This window comes from Mustela erminea, chromosome 9 (genome assembly GCF_009829155.1).
Source record: "Mustela erminea isolate mMusErm1 chromosome 9, mMusErm1.Pri, whole genome shotgun sequence".
Lineage (NCBI taxonomy): Eukaryota > Metazoa > Chordata > Mammalia > Carnivora > Mustelidae > Mustela > Mustela erminea.
In genome coordinates this window covers 62173471-62193825 of record NC_045622.1, presented here as the reverse complement: position 1 = coordinate 62193825, position 20355 = coordinate 62173471, and the positions used below count along the sequence as shown (strand labels likewise).

At 39.6% G+C, this 20355-nt stretch overlaps 1 protein-coding gene across 1 annotated transcript; it reads right to left on the bottom strand.

Moving 5' to 3' along the window:
- Nucleotides 1-10501: 10501 nt before the first annotated feature.
- Nucleotides 10502-13808, bottom strand: LOC116599465 (olfactory receptor 2D3). The gene is made up of 2 exons (XM_032359318.1): nt 13797-13808; nt 10502-11473 (listed from the first exon to the last, which is right to left on the bottom strand). Exon 2 carries the CDS (start codon nt 11444-11446, stop codon nt 10502-10504), a length of 945 nt encoding a protein of 314 aa, XP_032215209.1. The 5' UTR covers nt 11447-11473; nt 13797-13808.
- Between the last annotated feature and the right edge of the window lie 6547 nt (nt 13809-20355).

Genomic DNA, 20355 nt, shown 5'->3' with positions numbered 1-20355 from the left:
CTGTAGGAATCTCTTAGCTCCCTACCTCTATGATTTGTTGAGTAGTTCCTCAGGAAGTTCGTAATATGTTAAGATACTCATCCTTGGACCTTGTTGCAGACCTACCCTCCATCTTACATTAATTCATGGACTAATAGAACTAGGGTCTCCTTCCTTCTTAAGTCAGAGTTAACACATAAGAGTTAGGAAATCCTGGGATGCCTGGGTGACTCAGTTGGTTAAGCCACTGTCTTCAGCTCAGGTCATGATCCCGGAGATCCGGGACTGAGTCCCACATTGGGTTCCCAGCTCCGTGGGGAGTCTGCTTCTCCCTCTGACTTTGTCCCCTCTCCTGCTCTCTCTCTCTCTCTCTCTTAAATAAATAAATAAAGTCTTTTAAAAAAAAGGTGTTAGGGAATCATGAAAGAAACATTCACATTTTATAAACCCTGGAACCTATAAAATCCATCTTTTTTTTTTATCATGTTCAATATTACTATCAATCTATCCCAGATCCTATTCCAACTCTTTGCCTTTTGGTATTTCTGAATCTCTTTGCATCATCACACAATCAATATATTAACAAGCATTACTTAGCCACTTACTATGAGCTGGGTGCTAGATGTGTGTGGGCTGGCACATGCATCTATGTATGTTTGAAGTGTGTAATGAAGAGAATATATGAGTTCTGCTGTCCTTCGCACACTCTTATTAAGGGCAAGGGTATTTTATCTATCAGATGAACATAAAGACAGGATTCTGAAACTAATAAGAAATAGTGACATCCCAGGACTAAGAAGAGTGAGAAAGAAGCTTGTACTAATCCTGGGCCTGAAGGACAACTTAGGACTTGGAGAGGGTAGCTCTATAGAGAAAGCCTTGAGACAGGAGTTGTGGACATAGGTGTATGGAGGTGGGAAAGCCATGGAAATAAATATCTCAAGCTCATTCTCTTCTTACCTTCTGATTTCCTGTTACTGTATTCCAAATAAAATCAAGGATAATGTCCCCATCTGAAGATACTTATTTTAATTCTTTCTACAAAATCCCTTTTTTCCTGTGTAAGGTAACATATTTATAGGTCTTGGGGATTAGGACACGGACATCTTTGGGGACCATTATTCTTCCTACCATACAACGACAAGTAAAATACATATGAAGGAGTGATGTAAGTTTGGCTAAAATTGGATATTATAAATGTATAATTGTGCCAATCTGCTTAGTTGTGGGATTGCTATTATCCAAACAGAACCCCAGGGGCTACTTTTCATTTACAAATTTTTAGAGTGAAAATTCAGAATGTGCTTCCTTCCTAGTGCCCTTGCTACATGAGAGGGGAAGGGTACCCTGTGTGGGAGATTGAACTGGTCCTGGTAATTCCATAGCACACAGAGTTAGAGTTATTTATAGAGTTTGTGGAGAGGACATACCTATGTAGTAAATACTATTTTATTCTGTATAAATAAATTCTTTTTTTAAAGATTTTATTTATTTATTTGACAGATAGAGATCACAAGCAGACAGAGAGGTAGGCAGAGAGAGAGAGGAGGAAGCAGGCTCCCTGCTGAGCAGAGAGCCCGATGCGGGGCTCAATCCCAGGACCCTGAGATCATGATATGAGCAGAAGGCAGAGGCTTTAATCCACTGAGCCACCCAGGTGCCCCAAAGTATCAATAAATTCTTAGGAATAATTCACACATATCTATGGTGTCCATGCCCCAAGTCTGCTATTTTTCAAGAATCTAGAGTTAGCCCATGTTCACTGGAAAAAATCAGAAAAGGGGGCTGCTATACTGGTTGAGTGATAGGCAGGTTTAAGAAGGACAGTTGATTTCATCTAATCCCAATATGACTACATAAATATCTAGTAAACAAAGAATGTCTGGGTTATTCACAGAAGTTTCCTAGAATGTTGTCCACTTAGTTTGGTATTCCTCACACCCTTTATGTCAAAAGATTCTCATATCCAAGGTGAATAATTTGAGATTGAGCCAGAGTCTGTGTGGAGTAGTCTTTCTCCAGATGAGGCACAGACTAATCATGGTAGCAGAGGAAGAAGTCCTCATTTGCTAGCCTAGTAGTACATGGGTACTATATAAGCCAGGAGAAGTTTTTTTTTTTTTTTAAATTAACATATAATGTATTATTAACCCCAGGGATACAGGTCTGTGAATAGCCAGGTTTACACACTTCACAGCACTCACCATAGCACATACCTTCCCCAATGTCCATAACTCAACCACCTGCTCCCTACCCTCCTCTCCGCGGCAACCCTCAGTTTGTTTTGTGAGATTAAGAGTCTTTTACGGTTTGTTTTCCTCCTGATCCCATCTTGTTTCATTTATTTCCTTCCTACTCCCCGAACTTCCCACGTTGCCTCTCAACTTCCTCATATCAGGGAGATCATATAATTGTCTTTCTCTGATTGACTTACTTCACTAAGCATAATACCCTCTAGTTCCATTCATGTCATTGCAAATGGCAAGATTTCACTTCTTTTGATGGCTTCATAGTATTCCATTGTATACATATGCCACATCTTTATCCATTCATCTGTTGATGGACATCTAGGTTCTTTCCATAGTTTGGCTATTGTGGACTTTGCTGCTATAAACATTCAGGTGCATGTGCCCCTTTGGGTAACTACATTTGTATCTTTAGGGTAAATACCTAGTATTTATCCTAATACTGGGTCATAGGGTAGCTCTGTTTTCAACTTTTTGAGGAACCTCCATGCTGTTTTCCAGAGTGGTTGCACCAGCTTGCATTCCCACCAAGAGTGTAGGAGGGTTCCCCTTTCTGAAACCAGTGATGTTTTTGAGTATTCTTTTATTATTTTCTTTCTCACCAGAATATAAATTCCCCAAGGTAAGAAATTTGTCTATTTTCTTCAGCACTGTGTCTTCAGGGCCTAAAAAGGTTCTGACACATACTGAATGTTGATTAAAAATGAGTGAAATAAGTCAAGCAGAGAGAGTCAATTATCATATGGTTTCACTTATTTGTGGAGCATAACAAATAGCATGGAGGACATGGGGAGTTATAGAGGAGAAGGGAGTTGGGGGAAATTGGAAGGGGAGGTGAATCATGAGAGACTATGGACTCTGAAAAACAATCTGAGGGGTTTAAAGTGGGGGGGGTGGAAGGTTGGGGTACCAGGTGGTGGGTATTATAGAGGGCATGGATTGCATGGAGCACTGGGTGTGGTGAAAAAATAATGAATACTGTTATGCTGAAAAAAAAAATTTGAGAGAATATATAAGCAAATGTAAAAAAAATGTACTGAAACTGTGAGTTAAAAAAAAAAATGAGTCAGTGAATGAAACAAAAGTCTACCACTTATTATTACCATTGTCATAAGTTTACCTTGTAAGCAGAAAGATCCTTAAAAGTTTCAGGTAGAGTTTGAAAAAATAGATAATGTAAAGCAGGAAGTTATAAAAAGACATGGTTGAGGAAGTTCAAGAAAAGTTAAAACAAGTACAGAATGCAAACTGTAGTGTTGTCACTACAACTGTCAACCTTCAGATCAGCTCCCAATTTGTGTCAATTAGCAGTATCCTCAGATATGTTGTCCCCCAGTTTTATGGACCCAGACCTATAGAAGTTCTCCTTCATTGCTCATGTTGTTTCATTCAGAAACAGATCCTAGTAAAGTCCAAAATTCTAGTGGATACATCATGGCTTTTAGAATGAGCAGGAACCAAAACCCACTGAGGAATTCTTTTTTCTTTCCTTTCTCCTTGCATTTCACTCCTTTGGTCAGTCATAGTTTCTGAGGGCCCAAGATCCTGTTGATGACTTGTTTTAGTGCAGTCTTCACTTCACTATTCCTTAAACTATAGATGAGGTTCAACATGGGAGTCACCACTGTGTAGGCAAGTGATAGCGTTTCCTTGCTCTCAGGAGAGGTGCTGGATTGGGTTGGAAGTACTGTAGGATGGCAGTGCTGTAGAAGAGGGAGACAACCAGAAGGTTGAGCAGGTGGAGAAGGCCTTGTGTTTCCCCTCAGCTGAGGACATCCTGAAGACAGGAGAGAGGATTTGGACAGAGGACCCCAGGATCAGCAAGAAAGGGGAGAGAATAAATAAGACAGTGGCTGTCAGAGCCTCCAGTTTAAACAGAAAGGAATCAGCACACACCAGTGCAATGACAGGGCGGCTGTCACAGAAAAAGTGGTTCACTCTGTGGGGCCACAAAAGGGGAAGCTGAGGGACGCCTGGGTGGCTCAGTTGGTTAAGCGGCTGCCTTCGGCTCAGGTCATGATCCCAGCATCCTGGGATCGAGTCCCACATCGGGCTCCTTGCTCGGCAGGGAGCCTGCTTCTCCCTCTGCCTCTAGCCTGCCACTCTGTCTGCCTGTGCTTGCGCTCTGTATATCTCTCTCTCTATAACAAATAAATAAAAAAATCTTTAAAAAAAAAAAAAAAAAAAAAGGGGAAGCCGAAAATCCACGTGGTGGAGCCACCCAGCTGCCCCATGTCCCCATTACTGTCTTAAGCAAATTATAAATATCTTCTCACTCATCCACACAAAACACTGTAAGATAGAGATTATCATCCCCCAATTTTTGGAAATGAAAATCTGACAAAGCTGAGCCCCAAGTTCAGATGACTTCTTATTTGTACCACTGCGGTTCACTCAATGCTTCAATATTCAGAGGGCCATTAGTAAGTTATTTCAGAATTATGGATGATATTTTCCACGATTGGGGATAGGGTATGTGCTATGAATTGTTTGTGATGAGGCTGACCTTTATACAAGTTATATTAAAGTTGCTAGGCAAAATAAAAATTTTGACTTGTAAGTCTTGCCAGTAAATTAGTCTCAAATTAGTCTCTGTTCTACAGCCAATTAAAGAGCAGAGAAATGGAAAAGGCACAGAGTAGGAAGGAGAAGGACCAGACTTTCTCTCACATCTTATTGATATGATGTTTCTGACTATTTGCCTTCAGAGATCCACTGAAGCACTGACTCTGCTGTGTAACCGAGCAGGGTAATTTTCAGGTTGCAGTCACTTTACTAAAGGTCCAGATATTTCTTAAGGAACAACTTTGTAAGGTTTCTCTCAATATGTGACTTTCACTAAAAAGGTAAAGGATTCTGAAGCTTTCTGGGACTTGATCCTTGAGATGCTTTGCTACAACTCTTTGCTACAACATCGCCTTGAGATGTTTGCTACAACCCCATTTCCATGTAGCATCATGACATCCAGATTTTTTCTTTAAAAAAAAAAAAAGAGAAAACTTACTAGAGCCAATATGTTTCCTAGACCACATATTACTCAGCAAATTTTTATTGATGATCTAATATGTGGCAGATACTGTACTAGCAGTAGGGAATACATTAGTAACACAATCAGATGAGGATATCTTAATGCCCAACCGAAGCATTCCCTGTGCAATGCTATTGTATCTCTTCACTCCACATTCTGGGTCCTACACGTCCTCAGAATATTGTATTACATTGATCATGAGTTACACTGGTCAGTCTGAATCTGTACATAGTCAAGACATTAGTGGAGGTGATCTGGTGTCATGGGCCATTTGTCAATTTTTGGTTTCTGATCATTTGAGTACCCTTTCCATATGTATAGTCGTCTGGGAGTCTTGGGCTAGTTGGAGCCTGTATCCTCCATAGACACCAAATCCACTTCAGATTCAATGTCTTTGTCTTCACTGCAGCTAGCATGTGACTTGGACTCAATCAATCAGATACTCCCAGTCTAGACTCTGTAATAGGAGCTAGTGACATGAAAAAGCAAGGACAGCAAACTGTTTCTATTTTCAAAATAGACTTTATTTTGTAGATCAGTTTTAGACATATAGAAAAACTGAGAAGTACCCTGAGTTCTTATATACCCACTTCACCCTATTATTGACATCTTACATTATAATTATGATATTTGTTACCACAAAAAGAAAATCAATGTTGACACACTATTACTTTTTTAAAGATTTTATTCATTTATTTGAGAGCATGCATGTGCGAGAGAGAGAGAAAGAGAGTGATAGAGAGGAAGAGAGTGCAGGGGGAGGAGCAGATGGGGAGGGAGAGAGAATCCCAAGCCAACACCATGCTGCATGTGGATATTCACATGGGGCTGGATCTCACCACCCTGAGAACATGACCTGAGCTGAAACCAAGAGTCAGATGTCCAACCAACTGAGCCACCCAGGCACCCCACTGATCCTTTATTATTAACCTAAGTTCATACTTTATTTGAATTTACTTTGTTGTTTTTTCTTCTCTTCTCTTATATCCCTTATACCCCTTCTCTGATCCAGGATCCCACCCAGGATGCCACATTGTATTTATTTGTCATGTCTCCTTAGGCTCCTCTTGGCTGTGACAGTTTCTCAGACCTGTTTTTGATGACAGTTGCAGTTAAGAAGTACTGGTCATATATTTTATAGGAAGCCCACATATTAGAATTTGTCTGATGTTTTTCTCATGATTAGCCTGAGGTTATGGGTGTGTGTGTGAGGGGAGGATCACAAAGATAAAGTGCTATTTCCACCGTGTCCTCTCAAGGGTACATACTATCAATATGACTTATCACTATTGCTGTTAACCCTGATCGCCTGACTGATGTAGTGTTTTTCAGCACACAATTTCTTTCTTTGTTTTTCTTTCAGTGGCAGCAGAAGCACCGAATCCCGATTTCCAGCCTCAGCGAATCAAGCTCCAGCTGCAGGACCTGGGCGGATAGCGTTGGCAGAGTAAGGTGCGCCATCTAGTGCTGAGTGGCGGTGATGTTCTCATCACACCCAGTCCATAGGATTTTGGCCTGTGGTGCTGGCTGCAGGACCAGAATGACCATTATTTCAAGATTTTTCCTTCTAGCTTAAATCACACATAGTCGGCCTCTGTTACTTGCAACGAAGAACCATAATCCTTACATTATGTTCATTATTATTTTGGGGTGTATGCTTGAAATTTTTTCTTTAGATGCTTTCTGGCTGTTCATTCCCTTTCTCCTTCCATAGCGTAAGAGAGCATGTCTGGGGTTTTTGCTTTCTTTTCTTTTCTTTTGTTTTGAGAGAGAAAGCAGCTTTTATTAGTAGTGTGAAAAAGACCCACAGGCATCTATTTCGATGGAAGAATAATTCTCTTAACATTTCAGTTATCCATTGCCATATAACAAACCATCTCAAAACTCAGTGCCTTAAAACAGTAAACATTTTATATTTCTGAGGATTCAGTGGTTTTAGAATTTGGAGTGGGGATGGCAGTTATTGGTAATGGGAATATTAAAGAAATGACGGTGGTGCAGATGGCTGAAATCATTGGAGAAATGAAGATCAAGGAATTCTGAGAATGCAGAGTAGTTGAATATTTCATTTTATGTGAAAATTAGAATATTTAAGATCTCTAACAGGAGTAGTGCATTGGGGAAAGTTTCACTGATCCAGGGATTACAGTCTTCAAGGAAATGGGAGAAGTGACCAAGGAATCTAATTTAAAAAAAAAATAATAAAAGCTCACAACCCCATTTTCTCATCCCTATCTCTTTCTTCTTTTCCCCCGTGGTGAAACTTCTCTAAATTAGTCTCCAAATCTTCTGTTTACATTTCCTTACTTTTTCTCCTGTTACTGAACTAGATAGATCTCATTTAGATCACCATGGCAGTCAAGTCACCAACTTCACCTACTAGTATTTTGTCCTGGTCTGTATCACTTCAACTAGCACATGCTGTTTGTATGAGATTGTTCTCTGATCATCACACCCCAGATTCGAATTGTCTATTGTAGTGCAGCTCCAGTAATTTTAAAAGGATAGTAACAGGGGCACCTAGGTGGATCAGTTGGTTAAGTGTCTGTGTTCAGCTCATGTCATGGTCCCAGAGTCCTGAGATCAATCCCTAGTCAGGCTCTCTACTGAGTGGGAAATCTGCTTCTCCCTTTCCTTCTCCCTCTTACCCCTGCTCATTCTCTCTCTTTCACTTTCATTCATAAATAAATATACACATACATGCAATCTTTTAAAAGAAAGGATCACAACAATGTAAAAATCTGTTTTGAAACACAGTATATGTCAGTCATTGTTCTGGGTATTTTGGATACACTAGAGTCAGTAAGATACAATGAAATAAGAGCCCAGAGAAATGGGCTTAAAATGAATGCATGGATATATGAATTAAAGAAATAAGAAATTTAGCTGCTACATCTTACTACATTGGGGTGCTCTTCTACTGTAGAATCAGTAGTTCCTGACTCCTGAGGTCTGTTGTTCTTGGCCTCATATCTATGGCAACTATAGGATGGTTATCATAGAATCCCCTCTAAACATGTGACTGAATAAAAGTTTGTGTAAAATAGGCAAGTGGCTGTCAGCTAGAATGTTTGGACTAAGGGTTTATGAAACCTGAAGTGGAGCCCAGAATCTACCATTCTAGAGACACTGAGCCACACTGAGATGTGGTCACAGGTGTCTAAACCTTTGGAATGGTCAGCCTCAGATTGGTGAACTCCAATTTTAAAATCTTAATTTCTTTTTTGGTTTTGGAAGAGGTATTGATTGGGTGAAGTGGGCTCCTGCAAAGGAGGATGACCAGAATGAATACAGGGAGCCAAAGCATGTTAGATGAGGGAACTTTAATGAAACAAGTGGCTGGTTGGCTGTGAGAACTGAATTTGGGCCAATACAGAAACTGACTTCAGTGAGTCGTGATATAGGATAATGAAAATTGTTCTAGGACTAAAATTAGAGAAAGTGGGTTGAAGATACAGGAAAACTGATTTTGCCTGATCATAAGGAAGATCTTTGCAACAGCAAAGACCTATCTATAGTTGACCCTTGAACAATGCAGGTGTGGACTGCATGGGGCAACTTATATGTGGATTTTTTTGGATACAGTACAGTGCTGTGAATGCATTTTCTCTTACATTCTTCTTACGAACATTTCCTTTTCTCTAGCTTACTTTATTGTAAGAATACAGTATACAATATACATAACATACAAATTGTGCATTAATCGACTGTTTATGTTATTGGAAAGACTTCCAGTCAACAACAGGCTATTAGAAGTTAAGTTTTGGGAAGTCAAAAGTTGTTTGAGGATTTTCTAATATGTGGGGGTTGGCACATGTTGTTCAAGGATCAACTTATAAGTGAAAGGGAATGATCTAAGAGAGTAGGGAGCTATCTATTCTTGGTTAGGCCAATGCTGGGTAATTACTCAATAGAAGTATTGTGGAGTGGTTTAAATGTTTGGACCTATGTTTGAGTTAAATGACAGTTAAATTCCCCCTTAACCCTCATAGTCTATGTTTCTATGAAATGTGGGATGATAAGATAAAATACTCATTTTTTTGAAGCTTTCAGGAGAGAACATTATGTACTAGAAAGTATTTTGCTTTTCTTTCATTTTACAAGCTGAAATGCTCTGAACCATGTATGATCCCAGTTTTAAAGATTCTTAGATTTATTGATTGTTTTTGTCAGAGCTGAGTCCTAGGACATCTATGTATGACGGGGACAGCTAAACCTGAAATGTCTTTGATGTTAGAATCATGTATGCAACTCATATTAGATGTTATTTCAAAATAATCCAGTTTAAATCTCTTAGATTCAGTTACAATCATGTTTAAAACATATCCATGTTAGCTGACATAAATACAAACTCCAGTATAACACTTTATGTGTTTTATAATCAGGAAGACCTGGGGCACCTGGGTGGCTTAGTTGGTTAAGCAACTGCCTTTGGTTCAGTTCATTATCCCAGGATTCTGGGATCCAGCACTGCATTAGGCTCCTTGCTCATTGGGGGTTCTGCTTCTCCCTCTCTCTCTCTGCCTCCTGTTTTCCCTGCTTGTGCTCTCTGCAATCCTCTCTCTGTCAAATAAATAAATAAAATCCTTAAAAATGAAAAGAAAACCTAACTTTTTATCCTATTATTTCTCCCCTGTGGTCTAGCTTACTATGAAGTATTCATGGTTTTTAGAACATGTCCTTCACTTTTATGCTTCCTAAACTAATTCATAATTGTCTACCAAAATTGTATAACTCTTTTAAGCATGATACCATATTTCTAAAAGTCAGACTCATAGGGTTTCCTGGGTGGTTCATTTGGTTGAGTGTCTGTCTCTTGATTTTGGCTCAGGTCATGATCTCAGAGTCCTGAGCTTGAGCCCTAATCAGCTCTGGGCTGAGCCTGGAGCCAGCTTAAGATTCTCTCTGTCTCTCCCTCTGCCCCTCACACCACCTACTCACAACAGCAGGTGTGTACTCTGACTCTAATAGTAAGTAAGTAAGTAAATAACTAAATAAAAAATAAACGGGCTCCTGGGAGGCCCCGTGGTTTAAGTCTCTGACTTCAGATCAGGTCATGATCTCAGGGTCCTGGGAATGAACCCTGCCTTGGGCTAACCACTCAGTGGGAGTTGGCTTGTCCCTTTCCCCCTCCCATATTCCTCCCCTGGCTAGTGCTCTCTATCTCTCTCAAATAAACAAATAAAATCTTTAAAAATAAATAAAATCAAATAAAAGTCAGATAAAAAAAAAAAGTCAGATCTAGATATCACTGCCTCTGAGAAAAGAACTTTCTTTCAGCTAGTTTTCTGAGAGCTCCTTTGACATCCTTGTTTCTCAGGCTATAAATGATGGGGTTCAACATTGGAGTCACCACTGTATAGAACACAGATATCATCTTATCCTTCCCTTTTGTGGTCTTGGAGTTTGGCCGCATGTAGGCAAATATTGCTGAGCCATAGAAGAGGACAACAACAATGAGATGGGAGCCACAGGTAGAGAAAGCCTTGAGCCTCCCCTCCCCGGACTGCATCTGGATCACAGTGGAGATAATATTCCAGTAGGACACAAGGATCAGGCAGACAGGAGCTAAGAGGATGACCACGCCCATGGCAAAGATGGCCATTTCTGTGCCATAAGTATCTGCTGAAGCCAGCTTCAGGAGGGCAGGAGGTTCACAAAAGTAGTGGTTAATAATGTTCTGTCCTTGATAGGGTAGTTGGAAAGTAAAGGTGGTATCCACCAGAGACACTAGTGCCCCACTGGCCCAGGATCCTATGGTCAACTGGAGACACACCTTTTGGGTCATGATGGTAGAATAGTGCAGGGGCTTGCAGACAGCCACATACCGGTCATAGGACATCACCACCAGCAGTGCACACTCTGTACACCCAGTCAGAAGGAAGACAATTATCTGTGTCACACACCCCAAAAAAGAAATAGTTTTCCTCTTCACAAGGAAGTGGACCAACACTTGAGGGACAATGCTAGTAGAGAAACAGAGATCTGCGAAAGAGAGGTTTCTAAGAAAAAAGTACATGGGAGTATGAAGTTGAGAATCCATGAAGATGAGAAGGATGATGAGCAGGTTTCCAAGCACAGTCAAAAGATAAATGACGAGAAAAAGAATAAATAGCAGGATCTGGGTCTGCAAGTCCTGGGAAAGGCCAAGGAAAATAAACTCAGTCACAAAGGTTTGGTTTTCCTCTCCCATTGAGATTTATGCCTCTTTACCTGTTTGCACAAATAAAAAGAACAAACTTTGGGATGGTGACGTCAAGTCCCATAGAAGAGTATCACTTAAAACCCAGTTTAAAACCAAATTGGATATTTCTAGCTTGCTGCTATTCATGTTATTCTAATTAATACTAAATAGAATATTTTAATTTTATTTAGTTGTTTGTAATGTAAATCCACTTTATTGTTTCCAAAATATCCTCTTCCCAGAGGAAGGACTTCTTTATAGAGTATGACATTATTAAAGCCTTCTTGGCTAGTTCTGACATGAGGATATTAGACTTTATATGGATTTTACATAATGGCTATACACATTTTGTTACAAAATGATGTGTATATTATTAGCACTGTTACCATGTATAAAACTGCACCACTAACTGTTCAAAATACTACATATATAATTATAACATATGCTTGAAAAATGTGAAATAACTTTCAGGAATCAAACTTGATTTGACCTCCTAAAGAGCAGTACATTCTTTTTGCTTTATAAATAAAACCTTAGAATTTAGTTCACTAAGTATTTAGATTAAAGAGAAAAATACTGAAAGTAAAACAATAAAAAAACAGCAAAAATGAGTTAAAATTCCTGTGATTCCTGGATAAGATCAAATGACACAAAATCTAAGAATCCATGAAAGAAAACATATAGAACTTATGACATAAATTGAAAGGGCTCTGTGAGATAATAATATCATGAATTAAATTAAAGGATAAACTACAAACAGGAAAATATTTGAAAGAAATATTGGATAAGAGTTGATGTCTTTATTACATTCAGATTACATGCAAAACACTATGAAAATTGTTGAGGCTCAGAAATAATTTGCCAAGGATTATTTAGAAAGAAAAAATGAAAATAGCTCTTAAATATAGGAAAAATACCCATTATTATAACTAAATAAGTACAACAGAACAATGAGAGTTACATTTTTCACCTGGGAAACTATTTAAGATTTTTACCAAGCAACCACATCACAAAATAGTAACTAGTATTTTATTGAAAAATTTATTGAGGAGGGAGGAGTCAAGATGGCAGAGAAGTAGCAGGCTGAGACTGCTTCAGCTAGCCAGAGATCAGCTAGATAGCTTATCTAAAGATTGCAAACACCTGAAAATCCATCGGCAGATCGAAGAGAAGAAGAACAGCAATTCTGGAAACAGAAAAACAGCCACTTTCTGAAAGGTAGGACCGGCGGAGAAGTGAATCCAAAGCGACGGGAAGATAGACCCCGGGGGGGGAGGGGCCAGCTCCCGGCAAGTGGCAGAGCAACCGCGCACAAAATCAGGACTTTTAAAAGTCTGTTCCGCTGAGGGACATCTCTCCAGAGGCTACCCGGGGCAAAGCCCACACGGGGTCAGCGTGGCCTCGGGTCCCGCAGGGTCACAGAAGGATCGGGGATGTCTGAGTGTCGCAGAGCTTGCGGGTATTGGAACGGGAAAGCCGGCTACAGAGACAGAGCCGACAGTAAGCTCGCAGCTCGGGGTGACCTTGAACCGGTCGCAGGCTCGGTGAGCTCAGAGCGCGGCCGGAGGACAGGCAGATGGGAGTAACTGGGCGCTGTTCTCTGAGGGCACACTGAGGAGTGGGGCCCTGGGCTCTCGGCTCCTCCGGGCCGGAGACCAGGAGGCCGCCATTTGTATTCCCGTCCTCCAGAACTCTACGGAAAGCGCTCAGGGAACAAAAGCTCCTGAAAGCAAACCCCAGCGGATTACTCACCCTGGCCCCTGATAAGGGCGGTGCAATTCCGCCTGGGGCAAAGACACTTGAGAATCACTACAACAGGCCCCTCCCCCAGAAGATCAACAAGAAATCCAGCCGAGACCAAGTTCACCTACCAAGGAGTGCGGTTTCAATACCAAGGAGAGCAGCAGAATTCCAGAGGAGGAGAAAGCCAAGCACGGAACTCATGGCTTTTTCCCTGTGATTTTTTTTAGTCTTGCAGTTAATTTAATTTTGTTTCTTCATTTTTTTTTTTTTCTCGCCTTCGGGTAAAATTTTTTTTTTTTAACTGTTACCTTTTTCTTTTTTAACGATTTTTTACTAGTTTATCTAATATATATATTTTTTCTTTTTTACATTTTTCTTAGGTGTTTTCTCTTTTTTAAATTCTTTTCTTTTCTTTTTTTTTTCTTTTTTCTTTTTTTTTTTTTCTTTCTTTCTTCCTTTTTGAACCTCTTTTATCCCCTTTCTCCCCCCTCACGATTTTGGATCTCTTCTAATTTGGTTAAAGCATATTTTCCTGGAGTTGTTGCCACCCTTTTAGTATTTTACTTGCCCCTTCATATACTCTTATCTGGACAAAATGACAAGACGGAAAAATTCAACACAAAAAAAAAGAACAAGAGGCAGTACCGAAGGCTAGGGATCTAATCAATACAGACATTGGTAATATGTCAGATCTAGAGTTCAGAATGACAATTCTCAAGGTTCTAGCCGGGCTCGAAAAAGGCATGGAAGATATTAGAGAAACCCTCTCGAGAGATATAAAAGCCCTTTCTGGAGAAATAAAAGAACTAAAATCTAACCAAGTTGAAATAAAAAAAGCTCTTAATGAGGTGCAATAAAAAATGGAGGCTCTCACTGCTAGGATAAATGAAGCAGAAGAAAGAATTAGTGATATAGAAGACCAAATGACAGAGAATAAAGAAGCTGAGCAAAAGAGGGACAAACAGCTACTGGACCACGAGGGGAGAATTCGAGAGATAAGTGACACCATAAGACGAAACAACATTAGAATAATTGGGATTCCAGAAGAAGAAGAAAGAGAGAGGGGAGCAGAAGGTATACTGGAGAGAATTATTGGGGAATTTCCCCAATATGGCAAAGGGAACAAGCATCAAAATTCAGGAGGTTCAGAGAACGCCCCTCAAAATCAATAAGAATAGGCCCACACCCCGTCACCTAATAGTAAAATTTACAAGTCTCAGTGACAAAGAGAAAATCCTGAAAGCAGCCCGGGAAAAGAAGTCTGTAACATACAATGGTAAAAATATTAGATTGGCAGCTGACTTATCCACAGAGACCTGGCAGGCCAGAAAGAGCTGGCATGATATTTTCAGAGCACTAAACGAGAAAAAACATGCAGCCAAGAATACTATATCCAGCTAGGCTATCATTGAAAATAGAAGGAGAGATTAAAAGCTTCCAGGACAAACAAAAACTGAAAGAATTTGCAAACACCAAACCAGCTCTACAGGAAATATTGAAAGGGGTCCTCTAAGCAAAGAGAGAGCCTACAAGTGGTAGATCAGAAAGGAACAGAGACCATATACAGTAACAGTCACCTTACAGGCAATACAATGGCACTAAATTCATATCTCTCAATAGTTACCCTGAATGTTAATGGGCTAAATGCCCCTGTCAAAAGACACAGGGTATCAGAATGGATAAAAAAACAAAACCCATCTATATGTTGCCTCCAAGAAACTCATTTTAAGCCCAAAGACACCTCCAGATTTAAAGTGAGGGGGTGGAAAAGAATTTACCATGCTAATGGACATCAGAAGAAAGCAGGAGTGGCAATCCTTATATCAGATCAATTAGATTTTAAGCCAAAGACTATAATAAGAGATGAGGAAGGACACTATATCATACTCAAAGGGTCTGTCCAACAAGAAGATTTAACAATTTTAAATATCTATGCCCCCAACGTGGGAGCAGCCAACTATATAAACCAATTAATAACAAAATCAAAGAAACACATCAACAATAATACAATAATAGTAGGGGACTTTAACACTCCCCTCACTGAAATGGACAGATCATCCAAGCAAAAGATCAGCAAGGAAATAAAGGCCTTAAACGACACACTGGACCAGATGGACATCACAGATATATTCAGAATATTTCATCCCAAAGCAACAGAATACACATTCTTCTCTAGTGCACATGGAACATTCTCCAGAATAGATCACATCCTCGGTCCTAAATCAGGACTCAACCGGTATCAAAAGATTGGGATCATTCCCTGCATATTTTCAGACCACAATGCTCTAAAGCTAGAACTCAACCACATTAGGAAGTTTGGAAAGAACCCAAATACATGGAGACTAAACAGCATCCTTCTAAAGAATGAATGGGTCAACCGGGAAATTAAAGAAGAATTGAAAAAAATCATGGAAACAAATGATAATGAAAATACAACGGTTCAATATCTGTGGGACACAACAAAGGCAGTCCTGAGAGGAAAATATATAGCGGTACAAGCCTTTCTCAAGAAACAATAAAGGTCTCAGGTACACAACCTAACCCTACACCTAAAGGAGCTGGAGAAAGAACAAGAAAGAAACCCTAAGCCCAACAGGAGGAGAGAAATCATAAAAATCAGAGCAGAAATCAATGAAATAGAAACCAAAAAAACAATAGAACAAATCAACGAAACTAGGAGCTGGTTCTTTGAAAGAATTAATAAAATTGATAAACCCCTGGCCCGACTTATCAAAAAGAAAAGAGAAAGGACCCAAATAAATAAAATCATGAATGAAAGAGGAGAGATCACAACTAACACCAAAGAAATACAAACTATTATAAGAACATACTATGAGCAACTCTACGCCAATAAATTTGACAATCTGGAAGAAATGGATGCATTCCTAGAAACATATAAAGTACCACAACTGAACCAGGAAGAAATAGAAAGCCTGAACAGACCCATAACCAGTAAGGAGATTGAAACAGTCATTAAAAATCTCCACACAAACAAAAGCCCAGGGCCAGACGGCTTCCCGGGGGAATTCTACCAAACATTTAAAGAAGAACTAATTCCTATTCTCCTGAAACTGTTCCAAAAAATAGAAATGGAAGGAAAACTTCCAAACTCATTTTATGAGGCCAGCATCACCTTGATCCCAAAACCAGACAAGGATCCCACCAAAAAAGAGAGCTATAGACCGATATCCTTGATGAACACAGATGCGAAAATACTCAACAAAATACTAGCCAATAGGATTCAACAGTACATTAAAAAGATTATTCACCACGACCAAGTGGGATTTATTCCAGGGCTGCAAGTTTGGTTCAACATCCGCAAATCAGTCAATGTGATACAACACATCAATAAAAGAAAGAACAAGAACCCTATGATACTCTCAATAGATGCTGAAAAAGCATTTGACAAAGTACAGCATCCCTTCCTGATCAAAACTCTTCAAAGTGTAGGGATAGAGGGCACATACCTCAATATCATCAAAGCCATCTATGAAAAACCCACCGCAAATATCATTCTCAATGGAGAAAAACTGAAAACTTTTCCGCTAAGGTCAGGAACACGGCAGGGATGTCTATTGTCACCACTGCTATTCAACATAGTACTAGAGGTCCTAGCGTCAGCAATCAGACAACAAAAGCAAATTAAAGGCATCCAAATCGGCAAAGAAGAAGTCAAATTATCCCTCTTCGCAGATGATATGATACTATATGTGGAAAACCCAAAAGACTCCACTCCAAAACTGCTAGAACTTATACAGGAATTCAGTAAAGTGTCAGGATATAAAATCAATGCACAGAAATCAGTTGCATTTCTCTACACCAACAGCAAGACAGAAGAAAGAGAAATTAAGGAGTCAATCCCATTTACAATTGCACCCAAAACCATAAGATACCTAGGAATAGACCTAACCAAAGAGACACAGAATCTATACTCAGAAAACTATAAAGTACTCATGAAAGAAATTGAGGAAGACACAAAGAAATGGAAAAATGTTCCATGCTCCTGGATTGGAAGAATAAATATTGTGAAAATGTCTATGCTACCTAAAGCAATCTACACATTTAATGCAATTCCTATCAAAGTACCATCCATCTTTTTCAAAGAAATGGAACAAATAATGCTAAAATTTATATGGAACCAGAAAAGACCTCGAATAGCCAAAGGGATATTGAAAAAGAAAGCCAACGTTGGTGGCATCACAATTCCGGACTTCAAGCTCTATTACAAAGCTGTCGTCATCGAGACAGCATGGTACTGGCACAAAAACAGACACATAGATCAATGGAACAGAATAGAGAGCCCAGAAATAGACCCTCAACTCTATGGTCAACTAATCTTCGACAAAGCAGGAAAGAATGTCCAATGGAAAAAAGACAGCCTCTTCAATAAATGGTGCTGGGAAAATTGGACAGCCACATGCAGAAAAATGAAATTGGACCATTTCCTTACACCACACACAAAAATAGACTCAAAATGGATGAAGGACCTCAATGTGCGAAAGGAATCCATCAAAATCCTTGAGGAGAACACAGGCAGCAACCTCTTCGACCTCTGCCGCAGCAACATCTTCCTAGGAACAACGCAAAAGGCAAGGGAAGCAAGGGCAAAAATGAACTATTGGGATTTCATCAAGATCAAAAGCTTTTGCACAGCAAAGGAAACAGTTAACAAAATCAAAAGAAAACTGACAGAATGGGAGAAGATATTTCCAAATGACATATCAGATAAAGGACTAGTGTCCAGAATCTATAAAGAACTTAGCAAACTCAACACCCAAAGAACAAATAATCCAATCAAGAAATGGGCAGAGGACATGAACAGACATTTCTGCAAAGAAGACATCCAGATGGCCAACAAACACATGAAAAAGTGCTCCATATCACTCGGCATCAGGGAAATACAAATCAAAACCACAATGAGATATCACCTCACACCAGTCAGAATGGCTAAAATCAGCAAGTCAGGAAATGACAGATGCTGGCGAGGGTGCGGAGAAAGGGGAACCCTCCTACACTGTTGGTGGGAATGCAAGCTGGTGCAGCCCCTCTGGAAAACAGCATGGAGGTTCCTCAAAATGTTGAAAATAGAACTGCCCTATGACCCAGCAATTGCACTATTGGGTATTTACCCTAAGGATACAAATGTAGTGATCCAAAGGGGCACATGCACCCGAATGTTTATAGCAGCAATGTCCACAATAGCCAAACTATGGAAAGAACCTAGATGTCCATCAACAGATGAATGGATCAAGAAGATGTGGTATATATACACAATGGAATACTATGCAGCCATCAAAAGAAATGAAATCTTGCCATTTGCGACAACATGGATGGAACTAGAGCGTATCATGCTTAGCGAAATAAGTCAAGCAGAGAAAGACATCTATCATATGATCTCCCTGATATGAGGAAGTGGTGATGCAACATGGGGGCTTAAGTGGGTAGGAGAAGAATAAATGAAACAAGATGGGATTGGGAGGGAGACAAACCATAAGTGACTTTTAATCTCACAAAACAAACTGAGGGTTGCTGGGGGGAGGGGGTTTGGGAGAAGGGGGTGGGATTATGGACATTGGGGAGGGTATGTGCTTTGGTGAGTGCTGTGAAGTGTGTAAACCTGGTGATTCACAGACCTGTACCCCTGGGGATAAAAATATATGTTTATAAAAAATAAAAAATTAAAAAAAAAAGGGAGTTGGGGGAAATTGGAAGGGGAGGTGAACCATGAGAGACTATGGACTCTGAAAAACAATCTGAGGGGTTTGAAGTGGGGGGGGGTGGAGGTTGGGGGAACCAGGTGGTGTGTATTAGAGAGGGCACAGATTGCATGGAGCACTGGGTGTGATGCAAAAACAATGAATACTGTTATGCTGAAAATAAATAAAATATAAATTTAAAAAAATGTATTGACAGGTATGAAGGGTTCTATATAATTACACTGTCCCAGTAACATTATAAGGTAGATATTATTAATTGTACTTTGCAGATAAGAAACTGAGGCATAGAAAAGTTCAGCTACATTCCTGAAATCACACAATTAATAAATGGAAGAATTCATTAAAATGTAATGAATATAAAATGTAAAATGAAGGTGTGGAAAAAAGACATTTTTGTGCAATGCACAAAATTAGTTCAATCTTCCTGGAAAATAATTTTGTCAAATATATTTAAAAATTTAAAGCAGAAGATCAACAAAGAAACAGGAGCTTTGAAAGACACATTGGACCAGATGGACTTCATAGATATATAGAGTACTCCACCCCAAAACAACAGAAGACTCATTCTTCTTGAAGGCACATAGAACTTTCTCCAGAACAGAGCACATACTGGGTCACAAATCAAATCTTAGTTTATACCAAAAGATTGAGATTATTCTCTGCATATTTTCAGACCACAATGCTTTGAAATTGGAACTCAATCACAACAAAAAATTTGGAAGGTATTCAAACACTTGGAAGCTAAAGACCATCCTCCTAGGGGCATCTGGGTGGCTCAGTGGGTTAAGCCTCTGCCTTTGTCTCAGGTCATGATCCCAAGTTCCTGGGATCAAGCCCCACATTAGGCTCTCTGCTCAGCAGAGAGCCTGCATCACCCCCCCACACCCCCTGCCTCTTTGCTTACTTGTGACCTCTGCCTGTCAAATAAATAAATAAATAAATAAAATCTTAAAAAAAGAAATTATTATCAGCAACCATATGCCAATAAATTAAGTAACATGGAAGAAATGGATGACTTCCTGGAAACCTATAACCTTCCAAAACTGAAACAGGAGAAACTGACAATCTGAATAGACCAATAACCAGTAATGAAATTGAAGCAGTGATCAAAACCTCCCAAAAAATAAGACTCCAGGGCCTGATGGATTCCCAGGGGAATTATACCAAATATTTAAAGAAGAAATAAAACCTATTCTCCTGAAGCTGTTTCAAAAAATAGAAATGGAAGGAAAACTTCCAGACTCATTCTATGAGGCCAGCATTACCTTGATCCCCAAACCAGGCAAAGACCCCATCAAAAAGATGAATTACAGATCAATATCCCTGATGAACATGGGTGGCAAAATTCTCAACACTATCCTTGCCAATATGATCCAACAGTACATTAAAAGAATTATCCATCACAATCAGGTGGGATTTATTCCTGGGATGCAAGGATGGTTCAGCATTTGCAAATCT

Excerpts from the sequence above, each read along its gene's own strand:
- LOC116599465 (XM_032359318.1), bottom strand. The coding sequence starts at position 11,446 with ATGGGAGAGGAAAACCAAACCTTTGTGACTGAGTTTATTTTCCTTGGC.